Raw genomic sequence first — 18,453 nt, forward strand, 5'->3', positions numbered from 1 at the left:
TAAGGAAAATCTATGCTACAGAGAATTTGGAAATCAGGGAAGTTTTCACATCCTACCACACCAGAATAAATACAATACCTCCTCCATACTCATTCCTGTTTTGAGATAGTTATGATCAGAGCGTATACACCATTTCCACCATAAGATCATTTGCATTTTTGTTATTCAACCATTTTTATTCACTTATTAATACTGTGAAAATTTCAAACATATGCAAAAACTTTAAAAGTAGTACAATAACCTCCCATGTGCCTATCACCCTTAAAGAATTAACAACACTTGGCTAAGTGCATTTCTTCCATATCATATGCCAGCCTTTTTCCCTTTCCCCTGGGTGATTTTGAAGTCAATAACAGACATCCTATTATTTCATCCAAAAATATGTCAGAATCTATCTCCATAAGATATGGATCCTTAAAAAAAGAATAATTAACAATAAATTCTTCAATATAAGAAATATAGTCTATGTTCTCTGTCTCACGAATGTTTTCTCAAATTTTTCAAACCAGGAACCAAAATCCACACAATTTTTCTTTGATGTATCTCATAATTCTCTTTCAATCTGCAGTGTCTCCTCATTTCTTTGTAATTTATTTGCTGAAAAGCTGTATCCTGTAAATTTCTGTCAGTCTGGATTTTGTTAACTGTAACCCCGTGATTTCACTTTAACATACCAGCAGCTAGATCTCTTTTACAGATTCAATCTGTTTATTTATTTTTATTTTTTTAAAAGATTTTATTTATTTGAGAGAGAGATAGTGAGAGAGAGCATGAGCGAGGAGAAGGTCAGAGGGAGAAGCAGACTCCCCATGGAGCCGGGAGCCCAATGTGGGACTCGATCCCGGAACTCCGGGATCATGACCTGAGCCAAAGGCAGTTGTCCAACCAACTGAGCCACCCAGGCGTCCCTCAATCTTTTTAAATATAAACTATTTTTTAATGGGCGCCTGGGTGGCTCAGTGGGTTAAGCCGCTGCCTTCGGCTCAGGTCATGATCTCGGGGTCCTGGGATCGAGTCCCGCATCAGGCTCTCTGCTCAGCAGGGAGCCTGCTTCCCTCTCTCTCTCTCTCTCTCTGCCTGCCTCTCCATCTAGTTGTGATTTCTCTCTGTCAATAAAATAAATAAAAATCTTTAAAAAATATAAAAAAAAAAAAAACAAAAAAAAAAAACTATTTTTTAAAAAATCTCTTGTGCTTGGGGTGCCTGGGTGGCTCAATTGGTTAAGTGTCTGCCTTCAGCTCAGGTCATGATCCCAAGGTCCTAGGATCAAGCTCTGCATTGGGTTGCCTGCTCAGTGAGGAGCCTGCTTCTCCCTCTCCTGCTCCTCCTGCTTGTGCTCTTTCTCTCTCCTTCTCTCTGTCAAATACATACATAAAATCTTAAAAAAAAAGATTAAAAAATTTGTTCTTTTTCTAATTTTTAAAGAAAAGATGTATTTATTTATCTTAGAGAGTGTGAGTGAGTGAGCACAGGAGGTGGGGCAGAGGGAAGGAGAATTTTTTTTAAAAAGATTTAGTTATTCATTGAAGAGAGAGGGTGCATGCACAAGAGAAAGAGAGTAGCTGGAGAAGCAGAGGGAGAGAGAATCCTGAAGCAGATTTCTTGTTGAGTGCAGAGCCCAGTGGGTGGCTCAATCCCAGGACAGTGAGATCCCGACCTGAACTGAAACCTACAGTTGGCTGCTTAACCAACTGAGTAACCCAGAGAGAGAGAAAGAGAGAGAGAGAGAGAGAGTGTGTGTGTCTTAAGGAGACTCTGGGCTGAGTGCAGAGCCTGAAGCCGGGCTGGATCTCATTACCCTGAAATCAGGACCTGAGCCAAAATCAAGAATCAGTCACTTAACTGATTCAGCCATCCAGGCACCCCCTCGCCACCCCCGACCCTTATAGCTGTTTGGTAGATCTAAATCACTATTTCTTATAATATCACTTTTAGACAATGTCTATTGGCTTTTCTATATGACAGATGGGGAAACTGGCATATTTTGAAGTGTTCTTCCTACTTCGCCATCACATTCTGGTTGGTCATATGAGTAAGTAATTTTAGTCTCTCCCGTGTATATCTTTAAAACTAACTGTATACTAAGAGTATAACTTACTCTTTATAACTTGATTTTACAGCTCTAAACTTTACTAATGTCCCACTTTGGAAGATGTAGAGAATCTCCTGCTGCCTCCCAATTCTTTGTTAAATAGAACCTCATTTATAGGTTTTTAAGATTTTCAACATTTATATTCTATTTTATAACAGAATTCTTGTGGGTGTTATCATTTCTATATCTAAGATTAAAATCTTTTTAGTAGTAGAGGCTAGCTTTTATAAATGATCAGTTCATAGGTGATTCTTTCTTTTTTTTTCTAAGATTTTTTTTTAATTTATGTATTTGACAGAGAGAGATCACAAGCAGGCAGAGAGGCAGGCAGAGAGAGGAGGAAGCAGGCTCCCCACTGAGCAGAGAGCCCGATGTGCGGCTCGATCCCAGGACTCTGGGATCATGACCTGAGCCGAAGGCAGAGGCTTTAACCCACTGAGCCACCCAGGCACCCCATAGGTGATTATTTCTGAATCATAGAGAGACTTCAGCTGTCCTAAGTAACCTTGTAATTGTAGGATCCTGAATAATGAATATTTGGTATAGAGGACTCTGTATGAATACTATTTAATTCAGCTGAGTGTTTAGTTTGAAAAAAAAAATCAGCTGTATTTAGTTTTCTTTTTTTTTTTTTTAAGATTTTATTTATTTATTTGAGAGAGAGACAGTGAGAGAGAGCATGAGAGGCGAGAAGGTCAGAGAGAGAAGCAGACTCCCCATGGAGTTGGGAGCCTGATGCGGGACTTGATCCTGGGACTCGGGGACTGTGACATGAGCCGAAGGCAGTTGCTTAACCAACTGAGCCACCCAGGCGCCCCAGCTGTATTTAGTTTTTGAGGGCAAAACACAAACAATGCAAAGAAGGATTCATAGGGGAAATAAATCCCTCCCTCCTCAGCCACCTACTTTCCCTCCCTGGAGGTAATTGCCATTATCAGATTCTCAGATCTTCTTCAAGGATAAGTTGTGTATCCACAAGTCAAAGTATGTATATGGTTCTGAACCTTGTTTTTTTTTTTTTTTTGTTGTTTTTTTGACTTAAGCTCTTTAACTTTTTAATTTTGGTAAAGCTTTCTTTTTCATTAAAATCTTCTCTATTACCTTACCATCTCAATCCTTCCCTCATGCAATCCTGTTCTCTCCCCTTCTCTAAATTATAAAAGCTCCAAAGAATAACACAGGTGGTATTTAAAATACAGGACTCACAGTCTTATTTACCTTCTTCATATATATATAAAAGGATAACATAATGTAAAAACTAAAGCATGGGTTTTAGAGCCAGGCAGACCATGAGTTTAAATGTGGGGCTCTACTAATTACTAATGAATGATATCAGGGGCAATTGCTCATCCTTCTCTCTGAGCCAAATTTCTTCCTCTGTTAGATGGGAACAGTAACACAAACCTGCAGGTTATCACTAAATATTTATCACAGGGCGTACAGATAGTAAGAGCTCATTAAATACAACTTATGGCCACCACCATTACCATCACCCTCATTGTCAGTGGAGCAACAGCCTAAGAATGAGACCTCTACATGGACATTGAGGGGCCTGGACTGAGCCATTTCTCAGACAGACAAGGGTGGCTGTGGCATCAGCAGGAAGCTAGGTCATGTGACTCCACCAGTAAAGGCTGCCTAGTTCATGGTTTAGATGAATGGCCATCACTAGATGGAAGGCAACTTTCAGAATCCTTGGCTCCTGCCTCTAGTCTGAGGCAGAAGTAAATGATACTTCCTTCCTTTCACCACTTATACTAATGGAAAAAAATGTTCCAAAAATGCTAAAAAGACTGAATCTAACCTCGCAAATTGTCTGGATACATTCAATTCATGACCAGGGAGCAGGGATTAGGAGCTTCATGTTAATGGTCACATGTTACTATGGGGAAAGGATACATACGAAGGTTACACCATGTGACTGGGACCACAGACACTAGGACTTGCAACTCACCTGCTGAGCACAGAACCTCCTTCCTAAGTGTTTTTGGACAGTTTGGGGATGTATCAGTTCCTTGGTTCTGAGATATAGGTCCTATTCTCAGGTGTCTGTTAGTGCTCAGCTAGTAAGGTGACCTGAGGCCTCTGCACAGAGCTTGAGAGACCTCTCAGGATTCAAGGGTGAGTTTCCTCAACAGCCTTCCTTGACATCCAAGGGGTGAGTGCAGCTCTGCCTCCTCCTGTCACTCAGTGAAAGGCTGCCCAGTACCCCAGATGTGGACTGTGGAGGCACCCAAGTTCTCCTCTAGGCCTGGCGAGGGCTAAACAGCTCCTGGACCCATGATCCATTATCAGTCCTTGCTACCATTGTCTAGTTCAGACTACCAGTATCCTTGCTAGGTCCCTGCTTAGTCTGTGCACTTCCAGGCTTCTCATTTTAATTCATGTCCTATAGCTGCACTTGGGCCTGACTGGGGCCTCTGGAAACACAGTGAGGCAAGGTCAGGAGGTCAGGCCCAGAATGTGGCAAAGCAGAGTTCTAGAAGGCTCAGCACATTCCAGAGGTGGCAAACATGGGAGCTGGATCCTGCAAGAGTTCCATGAGATTTCCAGGAGTAGAAGACAAGAACGGCTGTGATGGATCTCGCAGTGAGGAGTCAGCGAAAGCTGAAAGAAGACCTATAATAAAGGCCCTAGGACTCTGTTTAGTATCTTCTTGGGCAAAAGAAACTGGAGAATCAGAATAGTGCAAAAGTGGCAACCTAAGTGCTGTGTGCCAGGGTCACAAGCATAGATCTGGCCTATTCAGGATAAGGCTGGGTTCTGGATCTCTGATGGACACCTTGCCCAAAGTCCTGTCTGCCTCATGAATATCATGTAAATAAACCCTGGGGGGTTGGGATACTAGGTCATGAATTGGACACAGAAAAGGGGCTTTGGTTTATAGGGAAACAAGCAAAAGGATTATCCTCAGCATTCCTTAGGCCAGCTATGCAAACTACCACCTGCCAAGAGGAAATGCCAGCTGGGAGGCAGGTATAGCAGTAATCTGGAGCACAGGGTGAAGAGGCCACGGTGGGTGGTTTCATCTTGCTTGGACCAGGAGCTTCCTTATGCTCTGTGTCAAAGAATGGATACCCACATTTGGCCACAGTCTTACCAGTCTGGGATGTGAGTGAGTGGAGAGCCTGGCCTGCCCATTCCCCCGACTGGGTAAACAACCTCTAAAGTCTGACTGTCCCAGTCTGGGCTAAAGGCTTTCCGAAGCCCAGGAGAAAGCAAAGTTTGTTTTATCTACCTATAGATACTAAAGGCAGGACGTGGTAGTAAAAAGTCTTTGTTCTTCTCTCCAATCAGCATTATACTGAGTCTTGTTTGCTGTTTAAACTCTTGAGATTATTTCCTAATCCTTGGATTTCTGTAACACACATCATCTTGGGGCTGTGATATAGTCCTTTTCTCACTGTAAAACAATCCTTTGTGTAAAAGCAATGAATCAGGGAGCTTGACCCATGAACAGGAGCAAAGGGAGGCAATATGCTCCCTCGGGACATGAAGTGTTTGTCTACTGGTGGCAGATCCCATTGCCAGGCTAGCCACCAAATCTCTGAGGATAAAAGAAATACTTGCCTTTTATTTCCTCCCTCCCCGGATAGCCCATGCCCGTGGTGAGCCAGGTCAGACCAGTTCATAGGGTCCTTTGGGCCAAGATGCAAGAGGAAGATAATTACTAAGATACTGTTACTCTATAAGTCCTTTGGAGTTCAGAAAAACATTATCTCTGGCCCCAAGGTCATCTGCCCACATCTGATCACATCCTTATCTGTACATATGCACAGAATCTGACACAAGTTGCCTTTGAACACTAAGTAAGGAAGCAGTGTTAATGAAATCTGTTTGCCAAGTGCCAGAGAGAATCCAGTCTGTCTTGGCCTAAATGGGCTTTCCTCCTGTAATACTGGCCCAGGTTCATGGACAATGAAGAGAGAGCACCTCCCAAGGCTCTCAGCCAGGGGAGTCTGACCAGCTGTGCTTTGTGTGCAAAAAACCAAAGGAGCACGGAGGTAGAAAGTGCCAAGGAGCCAAGGTGCATTAGGATGGCAATAATCATGTGGTGGACAGGGGGTGACTATAACCCACACCCTTGGCTTTGACCATGACTTGCAAACATATATTCAAGGACCAGAGAGTGATCCTAGATGTTCCACATTTCACAGACCCAACCTCCATAAAATCTTCATCTACCTGGACTGGATACTGTGAGTGGACCCAGCCACCTCTATCCCACTCTGCTTCTGAGGTACAGTGCCTGGAAAGCAACAAAGGCCTCTAAAAGTTAGACTTGAGACTCCCTGGTGTGTCAGTCCAACACACACATTCCTCCCTCCAGTTACCTGGCCCCTGCCCTGCACAGCACCCAGCTCAGCTGTTTCCCAAGACAATAGCTCTGGTATACTCAGTTGTCTCCGCTCCCTGCGGACTGGCAATGGGATCAGCAGGGTAAAACTGTGCTGGGGACACCAAGTTATTTTCTTCTGTCTGATTTCTTCTTGCTGGGCTGGCTCAGGAAGCTCAGACCCCAGGTCTTCTGACAACAATGAGCATTTTATCATCACTGCAGGAAATTCAGAATTTATTCTGGGTCTCTAGGCACCATAGTTGATATGACTAAAAAGTGCTGCTTCCAGGGTTACCAGAACGGAGGACAATGCAAGGTCAAATGTAACCTACTGGATGGGTGGAATTTTCTAAATGCTACCAAGGAGGTGTGGAAAATTCCAGTGCATATAGGAGGGTATTAAAGGAGAAGGTCCTACTGGACTATACTGTGCACTGATGGGAGAGAAGTGCATCAAAATCTTGTTGATCCAAAGGCTAGGAATACCTAGTACCTTTTCAATCCACTGATATTAGGATGGACTTAAGCTCCGCTCAGGAAAGCTATTGTCATGACAGCTTAACATCTTAAGAGAGAAACTCACGAAGAAATCTGCCTATCAAATATGATAAAAGAAAAAGATGTCAGGGTGCCTGGGTGGCTCAGGTCATGATCCCAGGATCAAGCCCCACATCAGGCTCCCTGATCCATGGGGAGTCTGCTTCTCCCTCTCCCCTCTGTGTTCCCTCTCCCTTTCCCCCTAGTTGTGTTTCCCCTCATTCTCTTTCTGTCAAATAAATAAATAAAATCTTAAAAAAAAAGAAAGAAAGAAAGAAAGAAAGAAAAAGACGTCAAAGATTTCCCCGGATGAATTTTGTTTGTTTCAGACTTTTGAATGGGAGGAAGGAGTGTGAAGAAAAGTCTGTTGCATCTAAACAGAATTTGAAAGGCATGCAGAAGTAGGAAGTAAAACATACTGCTTACCTTGTGAACACTGGTCAAGACATTTAGGAAAGAGAAATCTAGAGGGAAAAAAAAAGAAAGAAATATTTAAAAACCATTAATGTCAGAATTGTTATTTATTATTTTCCACAAAAATGTATCCAAGCTGACTTAATCAAAGGGGCAAGTGGCAGGCAATACTAAGCATCAAGAATTGGTTTTCGGAGACGCCTGGGTGGCTCAGTCGGTTAAGTGGCTGCCTTCTGCTCAGGTCATGATCCCAGCGTCCTGAGATCGAGTCCCAGATTGGGCTCCTTGCTCGGTAGGGAGCCTGCTTCTCCCTCTGCCTCCGCTGCCACTCTGCCTGCCTGTGCTCACTTGCTCTCTCTCTCTCTCTCTGGCAAATAAATAAATACAAAAAAAAATTAAAAAAAAAAAAAAAAGAATTGGTTTTCGGGGTGCCTGGTATCTCAGATGGTTAAGCGTCTGCCTTTGGCTCAGGTCATAATCCCAGGATCCTAGAATTGTTCCTAGAATTGGGCTCCTAGCTCAGTGAGGAGTCTGCTTCTCCTTCTCTCCCTGCCTCTCCCCCTGCTGTGTTCTCTCTCTCTCTAATGAATAAATAAAATCTTTATTAAAAAAATCATTTTTCATAGATTTGAACCAAAGCTCTCTAAGCCAGGACCTCACAGAAGTAGCCTTATGTGGCCAACTCTTGATGTAATGTTGAAGATGGGATATAGGCCTAAACTCTATAGGAAACAGAAAAGAAAGTTTTTTTTGTTTTTTTAAAAGAGACACTGTCCTGACCATAAAGGGGAAGCTTCAAGGGAAAATGAGAAATATTATATTCCCTTAACTCTGCCAAGGGTCTTCGGTACTAAAGTTACCATGCCTCTCTTTATGTGCATGCTAGATTCCCAGTTCCCCTTCAACCTCACTCTGAGCTCTAATGGTGAAAGGATAGTAGGAAACTAATTGGATCACAGATGAAGCAGGTGAGAGTGACTGATTCAAAGTGTGAGTTAATTAACTAAGAAAAACTTTTCAGAGAAAAACTCACACTCTCCAGTGCTTTTAAACTCCTGAAGCATCATAGTACCCTTCTCAGGAAAGACAGCTAATACGAATGAGAATAACTGCCTTTTACCAAGTTCTTCCTCTGGGCGGGGTACTGTGCGAGCGGTTTTCATGCTTGGTCTTGTTCTGTCCTCATGTCTACTCCATGCCTCAGGTACTTACAAGCTGCGAAGAGTGAGTGGGTTTATGATAGCTAAGCAGTCTAAGCACTTTGCCCAAGGCCTCACACGAAGCTAAGAAGTGGGAGGGCTTACATAAGGACCCAGGTCTGTTTAGCACCACAGAGCTCCCATGTTTTCTTTCCCTACAAATGAGATGCTTGCTGAAGCCACACTTCTGAATTGTTGCTGGTCTAGGTGCAGATAGTATTGATGTTCAAATCACCACGGGGGAATTTCTCTCCTGCAATCTCCTTTGTGGTAGCAAGTTTTCATCCTTCTATTTGCTTTCTGAAAATACCATCTGGAACCAAATTTGGTGGGTAAGTGAGCTGGATGAATACCACTTCGGACTGCTGATGTAGTTGTCTTGCCTGAGTCCCTCATACTTTCTGAGGAATTCGACAGAGAAATCCCCATGTGCTCTGAGCAAGATCAAGATCCCTGGAACAAGTAAGAGACATGCATTCTACACCGGAGTCTCCCAAGAACAGAACTCAAGGACTTCACTGCACTCAGTCTGACTGGCCTGACACATAGCAAATACATTCTTAGAAAGTGCTTGTCCCCATCAGTGCCTGTGACTTAAGAGTATATGCCCTTAAAGGCCCCTCTCAGCATCCTGCATGCTTCCTCACAGCAGTCCTCAGCAATTCACACTACAGATGTCTTCAACAAGACAAGCAACGTTCTCTCTCAAGGCCTCTTATCCAATCACAGGCTGGAAGCTTACGCTTCAAACCTCTGACTGCTACACAGAACTGCGCATATCGATGACTCTCTACAAATGGAATGCAATTTCTCATATTTTGGCATCTTTGACATCTCTGTCCTTCAAATTCATGTTGGCTTTCTTTCCTAATCCAACTAGGAGTTATCATTACTTCTTTATAATTCTTATAATATTGCATCAAATCTTTTGTTAGGCACTTCTTACCTCAATCATGATTAACTGGACACATGTCACTAGTGTTGCATTTGGAAAACTACTTAACTTTTCTGAGCATCAGCTCCTCATGGTAAAACATGGTAGTGATGCCTACCTTAAAGGGGTATATTGAGGATTAAGAGGGGTAAGTATCACAGTGCAAGACAAATAGCCCAAAACAAGTGTTGGCTCTTTGCTTTTCCTCTCTACATATAATCCTCCTTACTAAACTGTAGTTTTGTTTTGTTTTGTTTTTTAATTTAGTATTTTTGAAGAATGTCTGGCACGGGACTCTTAAACAGAGAAGACAAGTTCATTAAAATATATATACAATGTATATACAGGTTATTGACCAGCTCTTCAACAGAAATGACCGTGATTGTAAGTCTCACATAGTATGGTATCCTCCATTACGTAGTGCACCAACCAATTACCTGATTTATATAAAATTCTAGTAAATACTACTCCAATCTGCCCCAAAACATAGGCCCCACAATTCCTACATGCATATCTATAAAACTGTAGCTACCACATGAGCATAGATCTGGGATGACTAGTTCTTTGGGGCCCCCTCAATTATCAGAATGGTCCCTGGCACACAGCAGACCCAACAGATATTCACTGAATGAAATCCACTAGCATAAAGACACCAGACCAATCTCACAAAGACCCACCCCGAATCCAAACTGAGCCCACCCTTAAATTAAAGAAGCCACACTAACCCCCACCTCACAGAATGGAAAAAGACACCCTACTGTGTTCTGCTCCTACCTGTTTTTGTTTCTGTTTTAACCATGGTCTGGAAGCAATGATGTAAATTTTATTTTTGCTAAGGTAGACACTTTACAAAAAAAACCCCAAGACACTGAATTAAGTTTTAGAGTCTCAAAAAATCTTTTCCTGTTATAAAAGGAATATAAAGCCCACAGCTAACACCATACTTAATGGTTAAAAACTAGATGCTTTCCTTTTCAGATGAGGCACAATACAGTATGTCTGCTCTTGCTACTTCTACTCATTATATTGGAGGTTCTAGTCAGGGGAATGAGGCCAAAAAAACAAATAAAAGGCATCCAGATTGGAAAGAAAAAAGTAACACTATCTCTGTGTACTCATGACACGCTTTTGTATATAGAAAATTCTAAACAGTACACACAAAACACTAACAGAACTAATATGTTCAGCCAAGAACATACGATGTAAAATCAATATACAAAAATCAATTGCATGTCCATACACTAGCAATGAATGATCCAAAAATAGTATTTAGAAAACAATTCCATTTACAATAACATCACGAAGAACAAAATAGTTAGGAATAAATTAAACAAAGGAACCATAAGACTTGTACACTGAAAACTATAAAACATTGCTGAAAGAAATTTAAGACCTAAATAAATGGAAAGATGGATTGTAAGACTTAGTATTTTTAAGACGGCAATACTTCTCAGATCTATAAATTCACTGCAATCCCTACCAAAATCTCAGTTGTCTTTTCTTGCAAATTCACAAGCTGATCCTTAAATTTACATGGAAATGCAAGGAACTCAGAATAGTCAAAACAATCTTGAAAAAGAACAAAGTTGAAGGACTCTCACTTCTCAATTTCACAACTTACCACAAAGCTACAATAATCAGAACAACATGGTACTGGCATAAAGACAGACATGTCTATCAGTGGAATACAACTGAGAGCCCAGAAAAATAAGCCTTCACATTTATAGTCAGTTGGTTTTTGACAAGAGTGCCAAGACAATTCAACGGAAAAGTCTTTTCAAGAAATGGTGCTGGGACAGCTGGATATCATCAACATGTTGAAATAATGAAGCTGAACCCCTACTTCATGCTGCATGTAAAAATTATTTCAAGATGGAAGATAGGTCGAAATCCAAGAGTTAAAACTATAAAACGCTTAGAAGAAAACACTGGGATAAATCTTTGTGACCTTGGATTCAGCAATGCTTTCTTAGATATAACACCATAAGCACAAGCAATGAAAGAAAAAATAAACTGGACTTCATTAAAATAGAAAATTTTTGTGATCTAGAGGATACCATCTAGAAAGTAAAAAGATAATCCATGGGAGAGAATTTTTGCAAATCAAATTACCTTATGAAGGACTTCAATTCAGAATATATGAAGCACTCTTGTAACTCAAAAAGAAACAACCCAAAGTGCATGGCTGGTTCAGTTGTTACATGCTGTTCAGAGCATGTAACACTTGATCTTGGGGTCATGAGTTCAAGCCCCATGTTGGGTATAGAGATTACTTAAAAAAAAAAAAAAAAAAAGACAGCCTGATTTGAAAATGGGCAAATGTTTAATAGACTTTTCTACCATAAAACAAAAAAGACATACAAGTAGCCAATAAGCAATGAAAAGATGCTAAGTATCATTAGTATTAGGGAAATGCAAAGTAAAACCATAAGGAGATACCACTCTACACAATACAGACAGAAAACAACAAGTATTGGTGAGGATGTGGAGAAACTGGAACCCTCATACACTGTGGTGGGAAAGTAAATGCTGTAGTGGGTTTAGATAACAGTTCCTAAAGGTTCAATGTACAATTACCATTATGACCCAGCAATTCTACTCCTAGGTAAATATCCAAGAGAATAAAAACATGACCACATGAAATCTCTCTCTCTTTTTTAAAGATTTTATTTATTTATTTGACAGAGAGAGATCATAAGTAGGCAGAGAGGCAGGGAGAGAGAGAGGAAAGGAAGCAGGCTTCCTGCCAAGCAGAGAGCCCTGGGATCATAACCTGAGCCGAAAGTAGAGGCTTTAACCCACTGAGCCACCCAGGCGCCCTGACCACATGAAATCTTGTACACAAATGCTTCTAGCAGCATTATTTGTAGTAGCCCCAAAATGAATAAATAAGATGTGGTATATTCATACAATGGAATATTATTTGGCCATTAAAAGGAATGAAGTTACTCACACATGCTAAAACATGGACCTTGAGGGGCACCTGGGTGGCTCAGTGGGTTAAGCCTTTGCCTTCAGCTCAGGTCATGATCCCAGGGTCCTGGGATCGAGCCCTGCATCGGGCTCTCTGCTCAGCAGGGAGTCTGGTTCCTCCCCTCTCTCTGCCTGTCTCTCTGCCTACTTGTGATCTCTGTCAAATAAATAAATAAAATCTTAAAAAAAAAAAAACATGAACCGTGAAAACATTTTGCTAAGTAAAAGAAGCCAGACACAAAGGGCTGCATGTTACATGACTACATTTATATGAAATGTCCGGAATAAGCAAATCCACAGAAAGTAGACTCACAGTTGCCAGGGGTAGGGTGGAGAAAGAGATGGGGACTGACTAAATGGTATACGTTTTTTTTTGTTTTTGTTTTTCAGCCAGAGAGAGCATGAGTGGAGATGGGGGAGGGACAGAGGGAGAGAGAGAGAATCTTAAGCAGGCTCCACACTCAGCATGGAGATGGATGTGGGGCATGTTGTGGGGCTTGAGCTCATGACCCTGAGATCAAGAGCTGGATGCTTAACCAACTGAGCCCCTGAACTGTATATTTAAGAGTAAATTTTATGATATGTGAATTATACTTCAATAAAATTGTTTATATATATATATATATTTTTTTTTAACAAGCAGCACACATGCATACTACAAAAATCTCAAATGGTTTCCTCACTATCCAGAACTTGTCTCCAAGGAAGTGGCCATCTCCCAGAAGGAACCACTATTAGCAGTCTGGTATGTGTCCTCTTAGTTTCTATACAGATACAAATAAACATTTTAAAAATACATACTGTTTTGGCAATTTACTTTCCTCACCTCACAAAATATTGTGGATGTTGTTATGTGTTAGTACATAGACATCTACTTCATTTTTAAAAAATGCTTGCATAGTATTCCATTATATGACTATCTCCAAATTTAACCAGTCTAAGTCTTACTAATGAACATTTGGATTATTTCCAGTTCAATATAATAAACAGTTTTTTTGTTTTTGTTTTTGTTTTTTTATTTTACTTATTTATTTATTTAAGAGAGAGGTAAAGGGAGGAGCAGAGGGAGAGGGACCAGCAGACTCCATGCTGAGTGTGAAGTCTGATGCGTTCGATCTCACAACCCTTGAGATCATGACCTAAGCCAAAATCAAAAGTTGCACACTTAACCAACTGAGACACCCAGGCATGCCTAAACAGTGGGGTTTTTTTAAAAAATAAATATTAAAAAAAATTTTTTTATAAGACTATTTATTTGACAGACAGAGATCACAAGTAGGCAGAGAGGCAGGCAGCGGTGTAGGGGGGGCCAGAGTCCCCACTGAGCAGAGAACCCTATGTGAGGCTTGATCCCAGAACCCTGTGATCATGACCTGAGCCGAGGGCAAGGGCTTATTAACCCACTGAGCCACCCAGGTGCCCCAATATTTTTATTTTTTTAAGTAACCTTTATACCCAATGTGGGCTTGAACTCACAACCCCAAGATCAGGAGTCACATGCTCTACTGACTAAGCCAGCCAGGTGCCCTGGTATTATAAATGGTGTTGTTTTGAACATTGCATAGCATATCTGTCATGTTTCAGCCTGTTCAGGACTTCTAAACAACTTTCCTAGGCTTGAACTTAGGAAGTCCATCTCTTTTGTGAATAGCACAAAACTACTTTTCCAGTCTTTCTTGCAGTCTGGTGCATGCATGCGACCTACGTTCTACCAACCAGATTACTGTAAGACTCCCACTGGCAGTGAGCAAGGTGAGTGAGAGGATGTATGGTAAGCAGACCCCATTTTCTGGGGAAGGAAGCCCTGAGAGGATTGAGCATTGCTCCTGGCTGCCTAGCCAATACAGCCTGGCCACCCCGGAGACTCGGCAAGCTATAATGTCCTTATAGTAAATCCCTTTCCATTAAAACATACTGGAATAGGCTCTACTGTTTAGAATTAAGAATTCTGTCTGAAACAAACTCCCCTACACATATATATCTTTTGAACATTTGTACAAATACAACTCTACAAAATTCTAGCAATGGAAGGAATGGTCAAAATTGTTCTTAAATACATTATATCACTTTATATTTCTATCAATACTATACGAATGTACCAATTTTCCTACACTGTTGCTATGTAATAAACCAGCCCAAAACTAAACTGGCTTGAAATAACAATGATGTATTTATTCCTCATGATTCTGTGGATTAGATGGGCAGTTATTTTGGCTTGGGGTAGCTCAGCTGGGGAGATGGATGGCTAGGCCTATCTCTCCACGTGATCTCTCACCCTCTATCAACCTAGCCCAGGCTTCTTCATATGGTGGTCTCAGCTCTCAGAGGAAAGAGAGTGCAAGCCCCATTGTGTAAATTCTTTAAAAGCCTCTGCTTATTACTTGGTTCTTGATGTCCCAATGAGCAAAGCAAGTCACGTGCCCAAACCCAAATTCAAAGTGTAAGAAGTAGATTCAACTCTTCAAATGTTGATGGAAAGGGCTGTGGCCATATTTTAAATTTTCCACAGCTGGCCATGTAAAAAATTTTGCTTTTAAAAAAAAATTTATGGGCTTTAACACTGGCCATTTAAATTTTTTTTTTTTAACGGAATGGGTTTAACTTTATTTAATATCTTTCCATCCTTGATCATGGGTGCCACAATTCTCTTACTCTATTTCACGTGGACCTCTTGCACATGGAATATAATAGCCCATAGCCCATGTGCAGGGACTAATCATTAGTTTTCCAACAGAGCATTAGTAAAACCCCTATAGTAAATTACTTTCTGGAAGGAGTTCAAAGGTAAACTTGGAAATACCTCAATGATTTCTAAAAAGTGAATAAATCAGTAACTCTGAGTTACTGACTTAATACTTTTGATCTCTCAGTATGAAAAAAAAATGAAGAAATTAGTATACTCATAGTTCTAACACCCATGATTTTGTTACTTATATTTTTATAATCCACAGCCCTAATTCATACAACATAGCCTTATTTCTATACTTAAATAGATTATATGCTCATCTTCAGTACTTTTATATACTTCTCACTTATTTATTTAAATTCTCTTAAAGACTTTCAATTCGTCAAATGTTGGCACACCCATTATTCAACGATATTTCATAAGCATTAAACAGAAATGGTTTCTGCACCCACAAAATCTAAGTCTGTATTCTACACTCCCTCTCTTTCCTCTAATGATCTTCATTTCTTTGTCTATTTTTCTTTTTCAAAGGCTTTTATTTATTTATTTATTTGATAGAGAGAGAGAGAGAGAGAGAGATCATAAGTAGGCAGAGCAGCAGGCAGAGAGACAGGAGAAGCAGGCTCCCCGCTGAGCAGAAAGCCCAGTGTGGAGCTCCATCCCAGGACCCTGAGATCATGACCTAAGCTGAAGGCAGATGCTTAACCCATTGAGCCACCCAGGCGCCCCTATTTTTCTCTTCATTTTGTTATTTTCTCAAGCTTGAGGTTCTCTGACAGACTTAAATTTTTACAGGGTCTATTCTACTTCTCAGTACTTTGATTGAGATTTTCAATGGTATAATGGTTTTATTATTGTCTGTTTTCTTTCTAGGGCTCTAGCAGTTCATTTTCCATCTGCTTCTGCTAGCTAAACTCTTTAGTCCCCCTGATCTTTTCTATTTAACAGCTTTATTGAGGTATAACTTACATATATCATAAAATTCACTCATTTTAAGTGTATATAGTTCAATGATTTTAAAAATAAATTTACAGAATTGTGCAACTATCACCATAATTCAATTTTAGAATATTACATCATTCCAAGATCCCCCTTCCCCAGACCATTTATTTTCTTTGAACTGTTCCCACCTACCCTGTTAACTCTTCTCCTTAATTTTTTTTTTTTTTTGTCTAGGCTAATTCTTCTAAAGTATAACCTCCATCTGTTGTTTGCTTATTACTATCTTTTCCAACTCTTTTTAAGTGGTAGTATCTAGTCACACATTATACCTCCTTCTGCTTTAGTTCATCTTTATTTTTTTATTATTATTTTTTTAAGATTTTATTTATTTATTTGACAGAAAGAGAGAGAGAGAGTGCACAAGCAGGGGGAGTGGTGGAGGGAGAGCTGGGGAAGCAGGCTCCATACTGAGCAGGGAGCCCGACATGGGGATTGATCCTAGCACTCCAGGATCATGACCAGAGCCGAAGGCAACTGAGCCACCCAGGGGCCCCTGTTTTGTTTTGTTTGAAAGATTTTATTTTTAAATAATCGCTATACCCAGTATGGGGCTCGAACTCACAACCATGAGATCAAGAGTTGTATGCTCCTCCGACTGAGCCAGCCAGGTGCTCCTTTAGTTCATCTTTAAACAAAAGCTTGAGGAGAAGAAACAGGACTGGTAGGAAGGGTGACATGTAAGAGTCAATGTGGCAATCCAAAGTACGGGGTGATGCTCAGCATTCACTACAATAACCTAACCTCAGACAGAAGGAAAACAGACCACCTTGGCTTTTTATGGGAAAGCAGAACCTAAGTCACAGCTAAAGAGATGAGAGATAGTAAAGATGTTTCTTGGTATCAGTCGAGGTGGTAAGGGAAGTAACCTCTAATGTAATTTTTAAAAATGATTTTATTTATTTATTTAATTGACAGAGTGACAGTGAGAAAGGGAACACAAGCAGGGGGAGTGGAAGAGGGAGAAGCAAGCCTCCCACCGAGCAGGGAGCCCGATGTGAGACTCGATCCTAGGACCCAGGGATCATGACTGATCAAGGACTGAGGCACCAAGGCGCCCCTCTAATGTAATTTATATGAGAAATCTAAAGATATGAACTTGGTACTCAAACAGGAAAAGAGCTCTTTCAGATGAAGGTTTAAGGGTGCATCAATCAGTTCCCAGGGGATACCAGTAATATGAACTAGCCAGAAAGACCACATGACTACAGACCCAGGATATACTCCACTGGGCTACTAGACAAATAGCTCTGTGAAGGGACAAGGTAGTGCTGAACCTGTCCCTAGTAAGGAGTGCTCTGAGGATGAAACAGATACTTCTAGATACCACTGGGGCAGTGTAAACTGTGAAACCCACTCAGAAAGCAATTTTAAAATGTGAATAAAGAGTTATAAAACTGATCGTTGAATTAACTATCTCTTTGAAGAAAATTTTCTAAGGAAATTACCTGAAATTAAAGAAATTTATATGGATAAAGATGTTCTCACAGCATTATTTTAACAGTGAAAAGTTGGAGGCAACCTATGTGACTAATAGCAGGGAAACCGCTAAGATAAGCATGTCCATCCACACACAAAATGACTATATAATTAATCAAAATGCAATTACCACTGTGATATTGGAACATAAATACATTAACTTATATAATATGTAATTACATAATTTGTTATATGTTAATCTAAGAAGAAGGATATAAAATTGTATGTATTCCATAACTGTAAAAAGACACAGATAAAAAAGACAAGGAATTCACAAAAATGATAATAGTTTACATTGAATTAGTGAGATTATGGGTAAATTATTACCGAATTTTCTTTCTTTCCTTTTTTATTCCTTTTTTTTTCTTTTTTTTTTTTTTTAGAGAGAGAGAGCACATGCATGTGGGTGTGGTGAGGAACTGAGGGAGAGAATCTTTTAAGCAGACTCCTCACTGAATGCAGAGCCCAAGCAGGGCTGGATTTCATGACCTTATTAAGATCATGACCTGAGCTGAAACCAAGGGGCAGACACTCAACCAACTTTGTCACCCAGGCACCCCAATTATTACCCAATTTTTTTTTTAATTTTTAAAAAGACATTTATTTATTTATTTAAATATTTTTTTTATTTGACAGACAGAGATCACAGGTAGGAAGAGAGGCAGGCAGAGAGAGAGAGAAAGGGAAGCAGGCTCTCTGCTGAGCAGAGAGCCCAATGCAGGGCTCGATCCCAGGACCCTGGGATCATGACCTGAGCTGAAGGCAGAGGCTTTAACCCACTGAGCCACCCAGGTGCCCCTA

General features: G+C 40.5%; 1 protein-coding gene across 2 annotated transcripts in view; it reads right to left on the reverse strand.

Moving 5' to 3' along the window:
- Positions 1-18,453, reverse strand: part of C7H20orf194 (chromosome 7 C20orf194 homolog) — a 128,709-nt gene that overhangs the window by 15,947 nt on the left and 94,309 nt on the right. For both annotated transcript variants that reach the window (XM_032351264.1, XM_032351263.1), the window contains exon 29: positions 7,395-7,432. In XM_032351264.1, the coding sequence (XP_032207155.1) occupies positions 7,395-7,432 (38 nt within the window). The remainder of the gene's footprint in view (positions 1-7,394; positions 7,433-18,453) is intronic.

The sequence above is a fragment of the Mustela erminea genome, chromosome 7, assembly GCF_009829155.1.
Source record: "Mustela erminea isolate mMusErm1 chromosome 7, mMusErm1.Pri, whole genome shotgun sequence".
Classification (NCBI taxonomy): Eukaryota; Metazoa; Chordata; class Mammalia; order Carnivora; family Mustelidae; genus Mustela; species Mustela erminea.